General features: G+C 38.7%; 1 protein-coding gene across 3 annotated transcripts in view; it reads left to right on the forward strand.

Moving 5' to 3' along the window:
- TXNDC11 (thioredoxin domain containing 11) overlaps positions 1-20,828 on the forward strand; it is a 115,843-nt gene that overhangs the window by 79,831 nt on the left and 15,184 nt on the right. For all 3 annotated transcript variants that reach the window (XM_032779647.2, XM_032779645.2, XM_032779646.2), the window contains 4 exons: positions 4,838-5,038; positions 9,608-10,397; positions 16,829-16,974; positions 19,463-19,572. In XM_032779647.2, the coding sequence (XP_032635538.2) occupies positions 4,838-5,038; positions 9,608-10,397; positions 16,829-16,974; positions 19,463-19,572 (1,247 nt within the window). The remainder of the gene's footprint in view (positions 1-4,837; positions 5,039-9,607; positions 10,398-16,828; positions 16,975-19,462; positions 19,573-20,828) is intronic.

The following is a 20,828-nucleotide window of genomic DNA, read 5'->3' on the forward strand; positions in this document are numbered from 1 at the left end:
ACTTACTATTTTGAAACATGAAAGACTGATTCAGAAAGATTGGGAAAGCCTGGGTGTACGTCTTGTCCCTCTCAGTCCCGAGAGTGAACAACGAACCAAACAAAAAGCACAAACAAAGACTTTCCTCCACCAAGATTTGAAAGTATCTTGTCCCCCTATTGGTCCTCTGATCAGGTGTCAGCCAGGCTTACTGTGCTTCTTAACCCTTTACAGGTAAAAGAGACATTAACCCTTAACCATCTGTTTATGACAGACCTCCTCGAGTGTTTGGTGGGTTGGCAAGAGTTTCCCAGATTGGGTACTGAGGGATGGAGTTGATGGTGTTGTCAGTCACAGTTGATTCTCAATTTAGAAGCTTTTGGTAGTGTTCTTTCCAGCGCTCTTTGATGGATTTGTTAACTTTAAGAAGGGTACTACCATCTTCGGAGCTCCGAGGTGTGAGGCCACATGAGCTTGGTCCATACAGGGTCTTTGTCTCACCAAACAAAATGTTGGGGGGGAACACCTACATTTACTAAGTATATCAAAATGAACAAAGGTTTACTGTGAACAACAGTTGATAGAGAGGAGCATGTTGCCCCAGTCCATATTTAATCCATTTATAATGTAAACAATAAATTCCATACTATATTGGCTGTCTTTCGCAGCTCTTGAGTGGTGCCTTTGTATCAGGGGAAACAAATTATGTCATCTGGGAGAAACAGATTTGAATAAATATATGATTACAGAATGAAACTGATTTAAAGGAAAAGCCAATAGTGGCAACAGAATTTTAGTGGCCAAAAAGTGATGGAATTAGTTTCCCTTATTCTGTCATGGCTGTGAACAAGAAACTTCCACTTCAAAGTTCCATTCCATACATGAAATATCCATGCTGCCAATATATTGGAACTGGTATCAGAAAAGTCATAGGGTGTAATAAGTAGAAAGGTAGGGATTCCGATGATTATCCTTCTTGCTATACACTTCAGTATCTTTGATAGTTCTACTTGATAAGAACCTAGGAGTAACACAGACCATGATGAACCAAATCCTGCTGGCCTTACAACATAGGTGCACCAGTAATCATACGTTACAGTTTTCACCCATATTTTCTATGATTAATTTATCAGAAAAAACAAACTCGTATATCAGAAACTGCAGTGAAGAACTGAATATTTCTTTGGTGAAAAGGAGTACCTTTTTAAAAAAAAAAAAAAAAAAGGGGCGGAGGGGAAAGGGCAGTCAGTATGATACATTGTTCCATTTAAAAATTGTATTGTGACACATGAAAATACAATATGCATTGAAACACTTGATCCTGAAAAATCCACTGAAGTAAAATATTGTAAGCAAAACCAAGTGATATTCCCACCTTTCCCTATAGTATACACTTGCATGGTATATAGTCCAAGCCAACTCTCAGGGAGATTGTGTGGATGGGATCATTTGTAGTAAAAGCAAAACATAAACCTCAGCCTATGTTAGCTGTCTCATTTCTCTTTTCTGCCGAAAACTGGAAATCACAGTGAGGTGGGGAATTTCCAGCCGAGAAAATGAGAACTAGTCAGAAGAGATTAGCAAATTTCCCCGAGAAAGAGGGTGCATCCCAAAAAGAGGTTCTGCAGAAAATGAGATAGCCAAGAACAGTTTCTTAATAATGTAGAACTTTGACAAATTGTTATCTTCTTCCCCTTTTCACCATCTTTTTGAGTTAGCTTTTGCTGTGCATGATTTTGTTTAATGAAAGTGAGTGTTTTCTTGAAAGTTTTGAGCCTGAAAAGTCATGTAACAGTTTCTCAGAAGAAATTAAAGTCATTTTATAATAAAATGTGAAATTTTCACACTTCTAAATTGAAAAGATAAGTAACATATTCTTTATCATTCTGGTGTGTTTACATTTGTAATTATTGGTTATTATTTAAATTTCTATTTGATTTTGTTAGATCAAATTTTAGTGACCCAGATTTGTATATCATTTATTCATACAAACATCCTGTATGTATTTTATCAATTACAATGTAGTTAGGAGAATGGTAGTGTAATCAGAAAAGTACTGTTTTTAATAGTTTCTAATTACAAGAGAAATAAATGATTATTCTGTAATCTTTGGTTATAATCATCTATTCACATGATCCGATGATTTAGTTGGGCAAAAGTGGCTGCTTTTGCATACATAAGGATGCTCTCATTTTCTTTAATAATAAATATATATGTTCAATTGCTTTGATTTGCAGATGTTTACTGGGAGGCTCAGAACTATGTACAGTCCATAAAGTGAGAGGAATTCTAAACAAAGGCAGATTAAATTGTTTTATAACAGTGTTCAAAGTCAAAGTTATTTTCTGAACAGAATTGCCAAAACAGTAGTGTTCTCTTATGCCAAATAATTGTTTTAATACCTCAAAATAACCCACAAGGGTTGGTTGCCATCAAATTTGAGGTCAACAAACCTTTGCTTACCAACGAATGTGAGAGAAGATACCCAAAAGTACAGAATTTTGCAACCTTCAGTGTTAAGAAATGGCACATGGATGGGACATAACTGTTAATGGAAATGTTAATTGTGTTTAATGTATTTTTCCTTAGCAGGAAGCTTTAGTCTGCCCTTTGTTTTGGGAAAAATAAATGCTTTCCTAGTATCATTACAAAAATCCATCTTATTTTGGTGTAAAATATTTCAGAAATGTGAAGACAAAGGGCCTTGAGAAAGCTCAAATGACAATAAGATGTGCTTTTGCCCTGCCATCCTGAAATATACTTAATGTGCGGTGCTCATTTTGCTCTAAAAACACCTGATTTATCACACTGAAGTAGAAAAATTATTTAAGTGAGTTAACTCAAAAAGGCTAATCCTAGTGTCAGCTATGTTAGTAGGAGGTGGGAATATTAATTTTTGTTGAAATTGGTGAAGCTGGAGGAGCAAGGAAGGACCTGAAATGCAACTTTCAGAATAGCTGTTTGGTGAAAAGACCTTATCTGTGTATGTCTTCGTTAACAATGGAAATCATATGAAGATAAGGGATGTATTTACAGTTTATTCTACTCAAATCATGAAGAAGGATTTTCATGTATTACATGAAACAATAACTGGTGCCTGTGCAAACCTATGATAATGGTGCATGATAAACAGCATGCTTTAATTCATGAAAGTGACTCCAGAATTTAAATTCTTTTTTTAGAACACTGAATTAGTTAATCACACTCAGTGATACCAAAGCTATTGAATTGCAGTCACAGCTACGTCAGGATCTTAAAAGGAGATGCATTTAAAGAGAGTCAATGTGATGAAATTAAGAGACATAGTGGGGAGGTTTTTCTGGTGTCCCACCATAATAAATCAAGGTGAACGGCGATATTAATCTGGAAACTGAGGTCTTTCACATTAGTGAAAATAAACACAAGAGGAGATTTGTATCAGGTGTAGAGGAGAAATAAAGAGATCTAAAGTCACTTGAGAAGCATTCTGGAAATAGTTTTGAAATGGATACATATTGATGGCCCAGAGTCTCCACACATTTTTATAGAAATATACACATTTTCCTGGAGGGAGGGAGAGAGGTCAGGGGGTCTGAGTGTAAGAAAATATAAAAGTAAAAAAAGAACCTACTTGGTAGAGCATATGTTGTTGACAAGACTAATATGATATTTAAGCAGGTGAGAGTTAAATATAACCTTCCCAAGTCAAAATTCTTTTATCATCTGCAGATAAGATCTAACATGCTAAAGGATTATGATGCAATTGTTTATTTCTATTCCAATTTCTCTATTTCACTCTGTCAAACAGACTTATTGTTGAAAAGGGGCAGATGGCATTAATTTCATTTTGTTAAGCCCAGCTATGTGCTATCTATAATACAGAAGACATTTTTCTTGCGCAAAGAACCTTGCAGTCTAAATAGACCAATAATGGAAAATCCACTTGGAGACCCATAGGGAAGGTTCTGTTTTAATGGTGGTTTGGTTTGGTTTGATAATAGCTGAGAGACTGAAATTTTACTGGCATGGGTTATCATCAGTGGGCTTTGCAGAGGCCATTATGTTAGGAAAATTCCAGGTGTAGGTGGATGGGAAGGATGCATAAAGATTATGAGAGCATTTATTGTATATATTTATAAGATGTTGAGGGCCATAGGTCTTTAGCATTTGAGAAAAATTAGAAGAGAATGTGGGAATTATATTAGAGAGGAAGAGTAACAAAAATTGTCAAAGCTTCTACCATATAACAACAGGTACAATTTAATCTTATGAACATAAGGGCATTGCACAGGTAGTCTGTCACCCTGAAAATCCTGTCTGATTATTTATTTATTTATTTTTGGATAAAATAATTCCTTTAGGCAGGGACCTTCTTTTCAGCTCTAAGCACATTACCAGCATTCAGCAAAGAAATAATAATACAATGAGACTGAGGGAGTACTGGGAGTATTAGTTCAAGGTGCTATCAGAGCTGCTTGATACGGAGGTAAAAGCATTACCAACATTGAGACGGCTTGGTTGGAAAACAGAAGAATAAGAGAAAACAATAAATTGCTTTAAATTTGCTTTTGACCACCATCTGATAAGTCTTAATTGAGAATTGAAAATACAGTGAGCCATACTTCAGTGTGAAATTCTACTCTTGGTACTATGAGTTGGAGAGGAGTAGGGAAGAGTATCTACAGGGAAAGATCTATGGAATGATGACTAAGGTGAGAATGGTTCCTGAATAGTGTCAGTAAATAAAAAATGTCAGAGCTGTAACAGCACCAACATAACATGTATAACATGTATCGGACATCTTATGTACCTCGTTCATCAGTAAACAGTGTATTTAAATAAATGAGGAGGACTAATTATGATTTTTTCCCCTTTCAAGATCTATCCAAATGAAGTCATGAACTACACAGCTGAGAATATTTGCAAGTGGGCTCTAGAAAACCGAGAGACATTTATACATTGGTTGAGACCACATGGAGGAAAAAGTCTTCTACTAAACAATGAACTGAAGAAGGGACCAGCACTTTTCTTCTTTATACCCTTCAATCCCTTAGCAGAAAGTCATCCTCTTTTAGATGAAGTAAGTGAGATATATTATTATTTCTTTTTATTGTGGTAGAACATGCAGGCCCCAGTCACAGATCAGAGTCCCGTTGTGTTGGAACTATACAAACATAGAAAAAGGTCTATATGAGAGGGGTTGCTTCTACTTTGTACTCCATAAAAATCTAACTTGAAATTGTATGTATTGATACAGATTGGGTGCCATTTATGTGTTACTTGATGTCCCAGAATAGTGTACATTTACCAGGTCTGATTCTTCTCCCCCCAACCTCTGCACCGCTCAAAGTTTGTGGCTTGTGAATGCTTAATGGAAACAATTATAGATCCCAGTTCTCATGAACAACAGAGAGAGAGGAATGGTTACTAGTGTATATTTTTTTCATATTGAATTAATTAAGTGAACCTAATGTTGCCATTGAGAAATTGAAAGGATTTATTATGGTACCTTCCAATAGAAAAACATAATAGTTAAGAACACTGAACCCTATAAATCCCAGGGTGGTCTGAGCTATTATATTTGAAGAACAATATCAGATTATAAAGAAAAATTGATGCAATCAATTTTAATTCATATTCATCTTACTTACTCTGTTCTCACCCTCTTTTTAAAGGGGCCATTTCTGGTCCTTGGAGTGTTTTTTCAATGGGCTGAAGGACAAACCATTTTTATTTATGAAAGAATCTTCATTGTAATGCCACTTGTATTTAAAAAGTTAATTGTGACATTGGTGTTCCCTGCTGTCTTTGTATTGTCCAAAGTCTTAAGGCATTGTTTCATCTGCTTGAACTCAGTTACCTTTGTTTACATGTACTAATTTGATCTTAAGTGGCACTTCTGTAGAATTATTGTAAATTACCAGTTTCAAAGTCAGTTTCAATAATATCTAGCCTCAAACTAGACGAAGTGAGTATTCACCCATGAAAGCTCATGCTCCAAAACATCTGTTAGTCTATAAGGTGCCACAGGATTCTTTGTTGCTTTTACAGATCCAGACTAACACGGCTACCCCTCTGATACTAGCCTCAGACTGGGCCTCTGACACTAGAAATGGCTTAGTTAATCAAGAGGTGTTTCCTTGAGTTGGCAGAGCATGCTTCCTAGTCAAATCTCCTCTTTCCCTTCTCTTTGCTAAAGAAATTAACCAACATCATTTTAAGATTCTTGCTTTACTAGAATCAGTGATGTATAGTGGTCTGAGCATGGGATTGGGAACTTGGAATGGCTCAGCATTAGTATTAATTCAGTTGGTTCAGTTTTTCTAATGTAAATAATTTGCAATAATTAGTCTAGTCTATCAAATTTGTGTGGAGAGATGTAAATTTGACTCTAAAATTGAGAATATGGTTTCAGTTGCAGTTCTCATAGTACTTCATTACATAAACAGACATTTGTGAAGAGTGATGAGTTTAAACCATTTTGATTGCAAAGCAGTCATAGCTAATGTATCAAGGTGAAACTGTACATCAAAACTTTTAGTTATCAGCTGTGTTACCCATGCTTCCACAGGCAAATCCATCTTTGGGGTCATGTCAGAGGTATATCTGAAACAAGGACTCACTCATTGTGATCTTGTTGCCAATACACCATTACTGTTTCTGTCATGAACATATACAAAAGCCCAACATAACAAATTCCACTCCAAGTCTTGCATACATTTGCTTGCAAACTTCTGCGCATCATGAATCTATTCCATTTTTTATATCTTTACAATAGCATATTCTGTTTACACACACTGTGACTGGTAACCCTTGTAATTCTTTGTGTTTACCACAGACTGCAGCATTGCTATAAAGAGGCATCATAGACAGGAATTTCAAGTCCTGCAGGAGGTAGTCCTGTAGGAGGTAGTCAGCATATTTTCCATTCTACTGGTACTGTTTGTTTTGTGGGGTGCTGGGCTGTGGGAGCATGGTATTATGAAAAGTAATGGGCGAAACCCCCTGAAGTTTGGTTCCAGATCCAAACTTTCTCAAAGTTCAGGTGGACTTCAGCTCTGAGGTTCTTGTTTGGGCCAATTAGAGGTGAAGAAAGGTCCAAGCTGCAGAGTTCATGGTTTTCAGATCCAGAGCCCATTAGAGAGAGGGATCTGAGGTGAGAAGTTTTGGTCGCGATCACAAATTTTACAGTTTGGGAAGGTTCAGACCTACATTTTTTTTTATTCAGCTCTTTTTCTAGTTGTGGGCCTGTGGGATTTCATCAGGTCACAAAAGGGCCTTATTTTACAACTAATTAGCTTTTATGGCATCTGTTACTAGTTTGTCTCTAATGATGTCAGTGATTTTCATATTTTCCTTATTGCTTATGGCACATAGCAGTTACTTTGCGTACAAAATCATTTGCAGAGACTGACGAAGAAGATTGGAAGGGAACTGGAGCGATTCCTATAGCAAACTGTGCTCAGTGTAAAGCAGGCTTAATTCAGACATCTTTCGGCACAAATAGTATACTCTATAATATTAGCCATCATATATTTTGATAAAGTAAAATCAGTACACCATGTGAATACCCAGTTTCTGATTTATCCTAGTTAAGAGAAGTATTTAGTTATATCAAAGCATTAAATGAGATACAGGGTCTCCTAGGTACTGTAGCATGACAGTGTGTTAAAGTGGGCATAAGAAGCTACAGTATATTATGCAACTTGTTTACCACAAGGAGAAATGGTTACTGCAGCCAGCAGCCTTTTTGAATTTCATTTGGCTCTGAAACCATTTGCCTGTAAGGCATTCACACAGTGTGAAGCTGTCAATTGTATGTTAGCAGTGCTCAAAAAATTACAAATTTCTCTGATTAGAGCTAACTGAAATAAGATTTTGTAATGCAAATATGTTTTTTCAGTTTATTAAAAAAAAATTAAAATTCAGGCATCCTCCCAACATCTGTTCACATTCTTTAGAATAGGTTACAACATTAAGGAATGAGCCTTTATAGAATTGAATCTGACATTTTCAGGAACTATTATGTATATAAATAGAAAAGGCTATGCCAATGGTTTCTTTAAAAAATAACAACAAAAAAAACTATCACAGAAGTTGTCATTGTGGACCACATCTGAGAGATGATCATGTGACACGACTTCTCTCATGGTCATAATCTCACAACATCCCTGTGACAACTGCAAAGATTGCTTATATGGAAAAGTGCTAGTAGGAAAATGTGCATGTATTTTTAACTGTTTAATGCAATACTGCAGGGAGGGGGGAAGTAATTACGCTGTCTCTTTTTGCTGTGCATTTCATTTCTTCATCCTATCTGTTCTGCTACAATAAACTCATTAGGAATTTAAGAATATTCCAATTTGCAGTTATTTTCAGAATGTGCTGGATTATAGGAAAGACAAAAAGAGTAGGTGAAAAACCTCCAATAACTACTGTAAATGAGACCCAGCTGCTGTGCATATTCTTAATGGCTGTAAAATAAACTCCTACTAGGACACAAGAATTTTCATAATAGGGAATTTTAGTATCATAATGAGTATCTCAGAGTCTGAAAAAAAGTATAAAAAAGTATAAAAATAACAAATAAAATCCCCCAAAACCAAAAATAAATCTCCACTAATTCTGCAGAAATGGAAACCCTGACTTTAGTATAAACTTAGAATACTGTTTGTGAAAGAGAGAACCTTTCATGCCCATATGTTTTCAATTAAGTGGCAATATTGATATCTTTAGTGAAATGAGGACCCAGTTTAGTGACCAAATCCAGAAGTCCATCATTCAAGCAAAACTTCTGTTGAAGTCAGCAGCAGATAATGTTACTATTGAAATAAATGGGAGTTCTTCCCACAGAAGGATAGGAAGATTTATCCTTATATCAGTAGTTGATTTGACTGGATGACTCTTGTTGTTATGTTCACAATTAGATGTTAAGAATGTCTTGAGCATTTATATATTTTGCTTTAATTTATTTTTCATTTTCTTTAATGTGTCAAATACAGGGGCGGCTCCAGGCCCCAGCACGCCAAGCGCGTGCTTGGTGCGGCATGCTGCGGGATGCGCTGTGCCGGTCGCTGGAAGGGTGGCAGAAAGGCAGCCCTTGGCGGCATGCCTGCGGAGGGTCCGCTGGTACCGCGGCTCTGGTGGACCTCCCACAGGCGTGCCTGCGGGAGGTTCACCGAAGGCGTGGGATCAGCAACTGGCAGAGCGCCCCCCGTGGCATGCCACCGTGCTTGGGGCGGCGAAATGTTTGGAGCCGCCCCTGTTCAAATAAGAGGATTTAGCATCTCAGTAGAATGTTATTAAAGCCTAACAAATATGATATAAAGAGGGTTTTGAGCTGACTGTATAAATGGAAGATCTTTTTAGTGTGACTCATTGTCACTCATCACTATTCTTAAGCACATACTATATTTGAGATTTTTTAAAAATTTAAATTCATAATAAAGCAACAGTACATCCTATGGCTTTCGGTAAGAAACTAAAATTGAAGGGTAAGAGTGGGCCCTGTGTCTAAAATTCCAGGATTGTAGATCCAAAACTAAATATATTTTATGTATTTCAAAAAAATTGGGACAAATATTGTCTGTGTTGATACATGAATGATACATAACCGATCACATTTCTGTGTAATTTGTTTTTTCTATAGATTACCAAAGTGGCCTTGGAATACAACAACTGTAATAAAAGCCAGGCAGCTGAACCTGTTCTTCAGCACTTGAGAGATGCAAATTCACCAGATTTTGAGTCCATTGTTCCACATGCGCGAACACAAGTTGCAGACACATACTCGATAACAAAGTACCCATGCTGCAACACGGTGGTGCTCCCTCAGTGGCACTTGATCTCTAGGACTCACAATGTCTGTGAGCTTTGTGTCAACCAGACAGTTGGGGTCAAACCAAGTAAAGTCAATGTACCACAGTGTAACTTTTTAGAGATAGAAGCAGCTTTGGACTCTTTCTACCTCAAGGAACATACCTTTTTCCAATTTGTATCAAATACCATAGAATGCAGCAATTTCCTAAGTTTCTATAGTCCTTTTAGCTACTACACTGCATGTTGCAGGACAGTAAATAGGGGTCTGATAAATTTAATTAGTTCTGAAAAGACCATATTTCAGACCCCTAAAGTAACATTTTCTTCCAATGGGAAGAAAGGTAAGGATGATACCCATCATTCTATTCCTCACATTGAGGATAGGAATTATTTTACTTCTGATCTTAGTGTTAATGGCACTCACATTACTGGCCTGAGATGCAGGACCAACAAGACCTTGAATTTCTATCTACTGGATTCAAATTTGTTTTGGATGTATGCGGAGAGACTTGGAGCATCAAGATCTACTGATATGAAGGCATTTGCTGCCATTGTTGATCTGAAGGAAGAGGCACACTATACCTTGGATCAGAATCAAACACTTATAAAATCAGCTCTAGGTACGATATACAGCAAACTTGTATTCAAAATTTAAATTAAGTGAGTATATTAAATGAAGATAGGATGGAGTTGGCAAAGAATAACAACTTTGAAAAACATGTTATTGTCAAAAGCAGGTCAATTTATAAAGTGAGCCTATGGAAAGCATTCTGGATCTTCATCTGCTTAATAATTAATCAAACAGTAAAGGATTGTTCTAGGGTGTGATGAAAGAATGAATAATTTCACAATCCAGGAATAACTTACTCAGTTCAAGTGGAAATTTTGCCAGCCTCAACCTCAACCTCATAGTATTTGTCAATGGGTTATCAATAGGTATATCATCAAACTATAGGAATTTCCCTAAATGATCAATCCACGAAACCAGATTGCCAGCAGATTTAAAGAAGTGTACCATAGCTCAAATTAAATAACTGCTAATGCCTCAGAGAAAATTATTAAGATGACTTTATGACTTTAAGATGTGATTAATTGCGCGATTACTTGCACTGTTAATAATAGAATACTATTTATTTAAATATTTTTGGATGTTTTCTACATTTTCAAATCTATTGATTTCAGTTACAGCACTGAATACAGTGTATAGTGCTCACTTTATATTTATTTTTTATTATAAATATTTGCACTGTAAAAAACAAAAGAAATAGTATATTTCAGTTCACCTCATATAAGTACTGTAGTGCAATCTCTTTATCATGAAAGTTGAACTTTCAAATGTAGAATTATATACAACCCCCCCCCACATTCAAAAATAAAACGATGTAAAACTTTTCAATTGGTATTCTATTGTTTAACAGTGTGATTAATCACAACTGACTTTTTTAATTGCACTTAATTTTTTTCAGTTAATCGCATGAGTTAACTGCGATTAATCAACAGCCCTAACATAAACCCATCATGGTAAAAGGGGTACTTGTGGCACCTTAGAGATTAACAAATTTATTTGAGCATAAGCTTTTGTGGGCTACAGCCCACTTCATCGGATGCATAGAATGGAACATATAGTGAGGGGAGATATATACACATACAGAGAAGATGAAAAAGTGGGAGTTGTCCTAATTTAGCCTCTTAGAGTTGGTAGGACAACTTCCACCTTTTAATGTTCTCTGTGCATGTATATATGTATCCTCACTATATGTTCCATTCTATGCATCCGATGAAGTGGGCTGTAGCCCATGAAAGCTTATGCTCAAATAAATTTGTTAATTTCTAAGGTGCCACAAGTACTCCTGTTCTTTTTGTGGATAGAGACTAACACTGCTGCTACTCTGAAACCTTTAAAAGGGGAATTACCCAAAAACGAGGATGCTTGTTAGTGTGAAATTAAAAGGAGCTGTCACAAGGTTAGATGCTTGCAAGCAGCATGGGGGCTGTTTAAAATCACCATAGTAGAAGATCAGACTAAATGTGTACCCTGAATCAGAAAAGACAATAAGAGGACCAAAAAAATGCCACCATGGCTAAACAGAAGAGTAAATGGAAGCTGTTTAGAGGCAAAAGGGCATCTTTTAAAATTTGAAAGGCAGAACGTAGTGAAGGTAATAGGAAGGAAACAAACTCTGGCAGGTTAAGTGTAAAAGTATAATAAGGCAGGTCAGCAAAGAATTTGAGAAGCAACTTGCTAAAAGATGCAAAAACTAACAGTAAGAATTTTGTTAAGTATGTCAGAAGCAGGAAGCCTGACAAACAGGAAGTGGGCCACTAGAAGACCAAAGTGTTAAAGGAGCACCCAGGGAAAACAAGGCCACTGAGAGAAGCTAAACAAATTCTTTACTTTGGTCTTCACTGTAGAGGATGTGGGGAAGATATCCACTGCAGAGCTATTCCTTTTGGCTACAAACCTGAAATACTATCATACAAGAGGTTTTAGAACAAATTGATAAATTAAGCCATAATAAGTCCCCAGGACCAGATGGTATTCACTCGAGTTCTGAAGGAACTCGGATATGAAATTGCAGAACTACTAACTGTGGTATGTAACCTGTCACTGAAACAAGCCTCTGTACCAGATGACTGGAAGGTGACTGTAATGTAGCTTTTAAAAAAGCTCCAGAGATGATCCTTGCAATTAGGAGCCAGTGAGCCTAAATTCAGTCCTGGGCAAATTGGTGGAAACTATAGTGAAGAACAGAATGATCAGACACATAGATAAACGTGATTTGTTGAGGAAGAATGAACACTGCTTTTGTACAGGGTGTCAACAAGCATGTGGATACAGGTGATTCGGTCAATATGCAGTACTTGGATTTTCAGAGAGTCTTTGACAGGGTTCCTCACCAAAAGTTCTTAAGAAAATTAGTCATGGGATAACAGGGAAGATCCTCTCATGAACTGGTAACTGGTTAAAAGATAGGAAACAACGGGTAGGAATAAATGGTCAGTTTTCACAATGGAAAGAGGTAGGTAGTGGGGTCTCCCAAAGATCTGTGCTGGAACCTGTGCTGTTCAACATATTCATTAATTATCTGAAAAAGGGAGTGAACAGTGAAGTAGCAAAGGTTGCAGATGATACAGAAGTATTTACGATTGCACTTTGTGCTGGCTGTGAAGAGTTCCAGAGGGATCTCTCAAAATTGGGTGACTGGGGAGCAAACTGGTAGATGAAACTGATGAATGAAATGAAACATTGGTAAGTGCAAAGCAGTGCACATTGGAAAAAAAATAATCCCAACTACATGTATGTAAAGATGGGCTCTATATTAGCTGTTACCATTGAAGAAAGAGATCTCAGAGTCATCATGGATAGATTTCTGAAAACTTCAGCTCAGTGTGCAGCAGCAGTCAAAAAGGCTAACAGAGTGTTAGTAGCTATTAGGACAGGTATAAGAAAATAAGACAGAAAATATAATGGCACTATATAAATCCATGGTACACATACTGTGTCCAGTTCTGGTAGTCCATCTCAGAAACGATATAGTGGAACTGGAAAAGGTTCAGAGAAGGACAAGAGAGATGATTAGGAGTATGGAATGGCTTTCATCCAAGGAGAATCTAAAAAGATAAGAGATGTTCAGCTTAGAAGAGAGACAATTAAGGGGAGATATGATTGAGGTTTATAAAATCATGAATGGTGTGGGGAAAAATGAATAGAGAAGTGTCATTTACTCTTTCGCACAATACAAAAACCAAGGGTCACCCAATGAAATGAATAGGCAACAAGTTTAGTACAAACAAGAGGAAGTACTTTTTCACACAACCCACAGTTAGCCATGGAACTCATTGCTGTAGAATCTTGTGATGGCCAAAAGAAAAACTGGGTTAAAAAAAGAACTAGAGAAACAAGACAGAGATATGAGGTGTATTTAGTTACATTATGTTACCTTTGTTTTTATAACTGTATTTGAAACCATTTCTAAATTAACTTAGTAATTTGGTTTTTTTGGTGCCATTAGATACTTTTTTCCAGACTTTTACACACTTATTACATGTGTGGAGTCATTTGCTCAGAAGAACACGTGAATTACATTCCTAACCTGCATGTCCAGTTATTTGAATGGCACACACAAGATATATAACTAGCCTTTTACACATGAAAATACCCTCTTTGCATACCAGTCTTGTTAATTTTTGCAAGAAATTAAGTGCACCTTTTGGGCATGAAATTGCAAGCATACAGTTTTGAAAATCATGCCTTTAATTCAGGCAGTGTTGAAAGGGAAGAGGCAAATTCATGTAAAAATCAGCCTTGTAATGTAGGCAGTGGTGAACAGGAAGAGAGGCAAATTCATGTGTGTTCATAATTGAGTATTAAAATAAGTTGCTCAGATAGGTGTATTTACATAGTTCTTGTGTCATTGATTCCCCTGGGCCAGTTGCACAGTCACATTTTGCAGCAGAAATTGAAAAATAACTTAAGCAAATACCTCAGTGATTAAGATATTTAAAAAAAACGAACAACCCAACTCCCATATTCCTCCCATACTCCTTAAGTAGAATAGCTATTTTTAAACACAAATATTGTTGCAGTTAGATCTATTACTGTAATTAGCTTCTAACTGTTGGCCCAATGAGAAACTTTCATGATATTTTTTTTTTAGAAACAATCTGGAACACTTAATACAGTTAAAAGACAGACCTCATCTTTTTTGTTTCTTAAGTACACCACAGCTAAAAACATCCCATAGTCTTTCAAAATCTAGTTGCTCAAAAAAACCATGGAGCTTTGGTTTGGTCTTGATTTTCATGAATGTTGAGTTGAAAATTTAAAAATAAGGTTGAATTTACTATTATATGCAAATGCACCTGTTCAGGTACGTATAATTTGCTTTCCCTGTTCGCTTTGGTCATTAATTTAATCCTGACTTTGTTTAGTTTTCATGCTAGTGTTCTCAATATAGAAAATTTCCAAATGGCTAAATTATTATTTGAGTATCATCTAGCATTGTATAATGCAAGTCTCAGTTCTTGGATATACTTGGCATCATAAAGTACATAGCAGAATTATGACTTGGATCTAAATTGAACAGGAAAAATACAGTTTTGACATTGGAGCACTTAATAGAAAATGATGAAGTCTCAAGGCAGTGCAGATGAGTGGTGTTTTATTTTAATGTCTATCTTTGGTGGGTTATTGTTCAGGGTTATCTGAGAAGAAGTGAGTTTTATGGAAAGAGAGTTGTCCGAGGGGGAATGTGGTCATTTGACACACAAAAGAGAGGAGACTGTTTCAAGCACGTAGGCATGAAAGATGACTGCGGGGAAGGATATAAAAGAAGCAATTAGAAGAGGGAGAGTAAGTAGGAAGAAATAAGAGCATAGCTATAAGAGGAGTGGAATCGTGCAGAGTCTTGAAGAGGAGCACTGGAAACTTGAACTCGGTGCAGAATGTGAAGGAAAGCCAGTGAAAGGATTCTAATTGAGACTGACCATGTGGTCTGATCACAGAAGAGGAAATTTGTATTGCAGCATTTTGGATAGACCAGAGCAGTGGTTCTCAACCGGAGTGGCCCCCTGGAGGTCCATGAGCCCTTTCAGGGAGTCCACGGGGCCCCGCGACTGAAATCCAGTGCCCCAAGCCCTGGCATCCCCATGTGGGGCTGAGGCTAGCGCCCTTCCCACCCCCCCTCGGAAGCCAGGAGCAGTGCGGAGCTGAAGCCGGCAGTTTCCCCTTGCTGCCAAGGCCGGGAGTGGCATGGGGCTGAAGCCGGTGGTACAGCCCCTGCTGGGAGTGGCGTGGGGCTGAAGCCAGGAGCCCCAGTGCCCCCACTCCCACTGCCTGAAGCTGGGAACTGTGCAGGACTGAAGCCCTGAGTCCATGGGCAGAGTTGGGGGGGCACAGAGGTGTTGCTCTCCCCAAACTGCAGTGCCTTACCCAGAGTAGGCAGTCCCAGGGGCAGCTCCACGCCCTCCCTACCTTCTCCTCTCCTCCAGCCCACCTCATGCTTAGCTCTCTGGCCACATTGGTGGGAAGCTAGAGCTAGGGAGTGCAGGGCAGCTGCTCCTTGCGTTGGTGGCACCATGGAGCAGGCAGCTGTGGCTTTCCCTTGTCTGCTACTGGTGCCCAGGGTTGCGGCTGCTCCTCCTCCTCAGTTCCCAACCCCCTTTGACTGCTCACACAGCTGGTAAAAGCTGTCTGGGTGGGAGGACCCAACTCTGGGGCCTACAGAGCCCTCAGGGAGCAGCCACCGCAGGGGAGCCTTCCTGGCACACAGCTCCTAGCTATCCTTCTCCCTGCAACCTGAGCTACCCCCCTGCATGCACACAGCCCCTAGCTACGCCCTGCCTGCACCCTGAGCTACTCCCCTGCCTGCACACAGCCCCTAACTACCCCCTGCCTACACCCTAAGCTACCCTCTGCCCACATACAGCCCTTAGTTACTCCCTACTTGCACCCTGAGCTTCTCCGCTGCCTGCACACAGCCCCTAGCTATCCACTCCCTGAGCTACACCCCTCACTGCACATAGTCCCTAGATACCCCCACCAGTACCCTGAGCGGTTTTCAAACTTTTTCAGCTGAGTTCATAGCCCCGCCCCCCCGCTCCAAAAAAAACAAACAAAAAACAAAACAGAAGTCAAACTATGCCTATACCCAAGAGTCCTGCCTCCCTGGCCCAGAGCCCTAAGTCCTGCTGGGCTCTGGAGTTTTTATAGTATGTTGAGCGGAGCCTCAACAAGAAAAAGGTTGAGAACCCCTCAACTAGAGTAAGAGCAAAGTAAAAAGCAATGACACCAGTGAAGAGAAGATTGTAGTAGTCAAGGCAAAAGATAATCCAAGGCAGTTTTCTGTGTTCTGTTGCCATGTGAATGATCATTAATCAGAAACTGAGGTAAAACTACAGAAATTATATTTAGGGCTTGTAAACTAGACTTGTATTTTTCTTTTATGCCATAATTCATTTTGTCTTCTGAAACTCAAAGTAAAAGCAAGCAGCCTAGATATTACAGATACAATGAAGCTGGAATAACCTTCTCAATGTCCTTTCATTTTAGAGAACTTCATTCAAAACTTCAGCATTCTCTACAGTCCCTTGAAAAGGCATCTTGTTGGTGACTCTTCAGTTCATTTTCCTGCACAGCACATAATCACCGAAGTGACTACTAATACCTTTCGTGATGTGGTTGTTTTGAGTGAAAAGGTACAGCTCATAACTTCAGTTATATCGAGGGATTAATCACATTTTGAAGAATAGGATCACAGAGTTAATTCTTCTGAATTTTCATTGTTTAAAACTAAAGGATCTCCTCCTCTCCCATCCATGCAGTAACACTAATTGTGTACATAATTTTAAACAAGGGCACTCCATGAAAGTTGTACTTCGGTCATTTAAATTTAGGAGACCACTCTGATGGCACAAAGCAGCCAGAAAATCAGCCAAACCAGCTCCCTGAAGACACCCACCCTCTGCCTTCCTGTGCTGTGTGTATTTGCCATAGCTGTGGTTTAGCCTTTTGTATTCTTATTTGCTAAATGTGGTTGAATTACATATATAATTGTGGGGATGGAGAAGTCCTGCTTTGCTCTTGTTTTCATGGTGGCAATTCTTAACCAGTTAAGTAGAGTTTGAGACCCAAGTTCAAGAACAGGTCGCAAGCCTACTCAGTCTTGAATGGAACTGGAGATATGTATGATGAACATTGCTTTTATGAACCAGTTACGGCTGTAGAGATTGTGCTGGTTGCAGAGGGAGCCACTTGCTGTCTTACTGGAACTAAATGAATAATGAATAAAAGTGATTGGGAAGTAACTATAACAGAGAAAATTGAAGGTTGTAAAACACAGAAACAAAAATCCCAACAAAAAGTAGTACTTTAAAAGCATACATCACAAAAGTCCATAGTGAAAAGCTTTTTGATTTCATGATGTGAAATTTTTTCATATATAGTGTAATTTTGAAGGGTGCCTAAAGTACTTTATATAATTTGATTCTTTAAATGTGTGACTGAATTTGGACTAATATTATTTGGCTACTAGGATAGCAGAGAATGAATGTATGTGCAGTATTCAATTTCCAGTGTCCCCAGTGCCTAGTGTGTGAGCTGCAGGAAAATTGCTTAGTTCTCTAGAGTTCCCCAGAGATTTTCTATTTAAAGTGTGCAATGACCATTATTTAAGTGGGAATTAAAGGCTGGTCTTGGAATCTGAGTATCTGTGAATTTGAGAAAACTGGTCCCTCTCTTCCTTCATGGGCCCTGGGGTTAACAGGACTGCCAACATTTCCCTCAACATGTTCATAATACTTGCAGCTCTGAATTAAAATGATGATTATAATCAAATCTCATGCTTCAGGGTTTCGGCTAATTGCCTGCAGCAGTCAAGAAGGATTTTTTTTCCCCTCTGCATGATGTATTCATTGGCAGGGAGGGAGATTTTCTTCATTTGAAGCAGCAGAGATTCCCCACAGTAGAGGACAAGACAGTGGACGTGGGGTGGACCAGTATATGCCTGGCTGGTGTATCTTGCTCACATGCTCAGGTCATACTAATTGCCAGATTCGGGATTTGGAAGGAAATTTCCCATAGGTCACATTAGCTGGAACCTTGGGGGTTTTCGCCTTCCGCTCCAGCATGGTACTGGTTCACCTGCTGGAGTCATCTGGGCATAATCAGTTCCCTCCCATTGCTCAGGGCTTGGACACTGGGGACACCTTGAGTCTCTTGTTCTCTGCCTGTGGTCCATGGTTGAGTTTCCTGAAGATTGAAGAACTTTAGTGTAACTAAAGTCTTTGAGTTCAGCACATGAGTATCGGAGTGAAATTTAATATCTTGTGATATACAGGAGGTCAGACTAGGTGATCTAATGGTCCCTTCTGGACTGAAATTTTTTGAAACTATGAAAGAACAATCATGAGAACTATAAGATATTTTGATACTCTCTTTGCATTTAGTGGAAACCAAGTAATCCTGTTTGGTCATTTTTCTGGTTTTGAACGTAAGGGAAGGATGGTTAATGGATGACCGCTAGATGACATTAAATGAGCACAGAGCCACATATGTTTTGTTGGTGCATCAGTATAACAGTATAGAGTGGCTATGTTGTCAGTGCCATCCAAGAGTCAGATTGCTTGTTCCATTTTAGTCATTGGGCCCAATTCACCTCAGTGCTATAGATGATCTTGGTGCAGAGAATGATGAGGGATTAAAGATGGTTTTATGCCACCTTTGTATCTCCCTGATGGTGGGGCCATCATGAGCTGGTTGAGTTCCCAACAGAGGTCGGAGCCCAGAAGGCTTACACCTGGCTGCCAGTGGCAACCCAGGCATCAGAATGTTATGGCCATATCTCCTTTTCCCAGGCTATGCTATCAACATGCCTCCTGCATCAAGGATTCCTGCTGGGTCTGGCACCGAACCGTTATATCAACCTTGCACTTGCTGAGGATACCCCTCATGCTGAGAGAATTTCCCCATGGGCCCTACAACAGTTTTCTTTCTTTTTGCTTCAGGAGCTGCAGGGCACCAATGAGTTGGGCCCATTGCTTGGTTGACGGGGGTGTAGAAAGATGAGGTTACATTTTCTTTTGTTTTTAAATAGCTCAAATGTTTCGTTTAACCCAGTGATGACTATTTCTGCTTTATGTAAACACACCCCAGTTGCTAACTGAATTTCTCCCCTTCCCCCCCCAGAATGTCTTGCTGCTCTATTATGCGCAATGGTGTGGATTCTGTGCTTCTCTTAATCACATCTTTATCCAACTAGCACGACTTCTGCCTCCAAATAACTTCACTGTGGCGAGGTAAAAGAATCTATCCTCATTTTCCTCCGTATTTTTAACTATATTGTTGTGACTACTTAGACTTCCAGACATGCATATATGGATATTTTGTAGCTTGTAAAGTTGACATAGTGCCATTCATTTCTACTAATTTATGTTTAATTTTAAATTAAGATTGCATGTCTGTCAAATTAGATACAAGTCCCATGAATTTGTTATAAGCAGTGTATTATAACATTACATACTAAGTTTAGAATATTACTATTAGATTCCAATTTAGTCTGTTTACTCAAAATTGAGTTGAGTGAGCTCATCAGCTCAGAGGAAAAATATATGTAAAGAGAAAGAAAAAATGTATACTGTACTTCAGGTAGATGCTTTCTCTCTCCTTTGTATGTACATTTTGTTTTCATGTAAGTAGTGACTATTATGCTAAAAGGTTTAGCACAGGGTGGTGGTTGGATTGCTGTCCTGCTAGGTTTTTTTGCACTTTTAAATACAGTGATTTTTTTTATCTAGTACACAGCTTGTGATAGACTGAAATCCTCAGAACTTATAGACTGCAAAACATAGAACCTGGTAAATCATGGGCGGCAAGAGTGCAAACTTTTTCACACCACTCCTCCAAAAGCTGTAGCAAAACCACGTGCAATATTATATTCTATTATTTGAGAAATAATATGGGATTATGAATCCAAGGATATATTGTGCAAGGAGCTGCACAATGTGTTTAATATATATATTATGAATCTAAGGATATATTGTGCAAGGAGCTGCACAATGTGTTTTAACAGTGCCACTTTGGCATTTCCTTACTGCCATGTCTTTTACATCAGCATTTGCAAATTCTTCTTGAGTTGCATCTTTTGCCATTTCACTCTGGCTGAAATTCACTTTGACCAAGGGCCAACCTGAGGCCTATTTATCACATAAGTCCAATTTTTAAGACTTTAAGTGGGAACCTATCATTTATGCTGGGACAAATTACACTCTCAATGAGTAATCTAAATCAGGGGTTCGCAAACTTATTTGATTGGGCCCCCCTTCTTTGTGTCTGTAGTTGTTTACACACATGTCCCCTCCCACGAGTACATATACTGCCACCCAGCTCCGAAGGCAGAGTAAACAGCAACGGCTGCTGGCTGGGCACCCAGCTCTGAAGGCAGCACCACGCCAGCAGCAGCACAGTGGCAATGTGAAAAATGATATTTGAGCTCCAGCTGCCCCCTTTATTTCTGCCTTCCAGGTGTGCGTGGCCCTTCTGTGTGAGCCCCAGC

The sequence above is a fragment of the Chelonoidis abingdonii genome, chromosome 9 (genome assembly GCF_003597395.2).
Source record: "Chelonoidis abingdonii isolate Lonesome George chromosome 9, CheloAbing_2.0, whole genome shotgun sequence".
NCBI lineage: Eukaryota > Metazoa > Chordata > Testudines > Testudinidae > Chelonoidis > Chelonoidis abingdonii.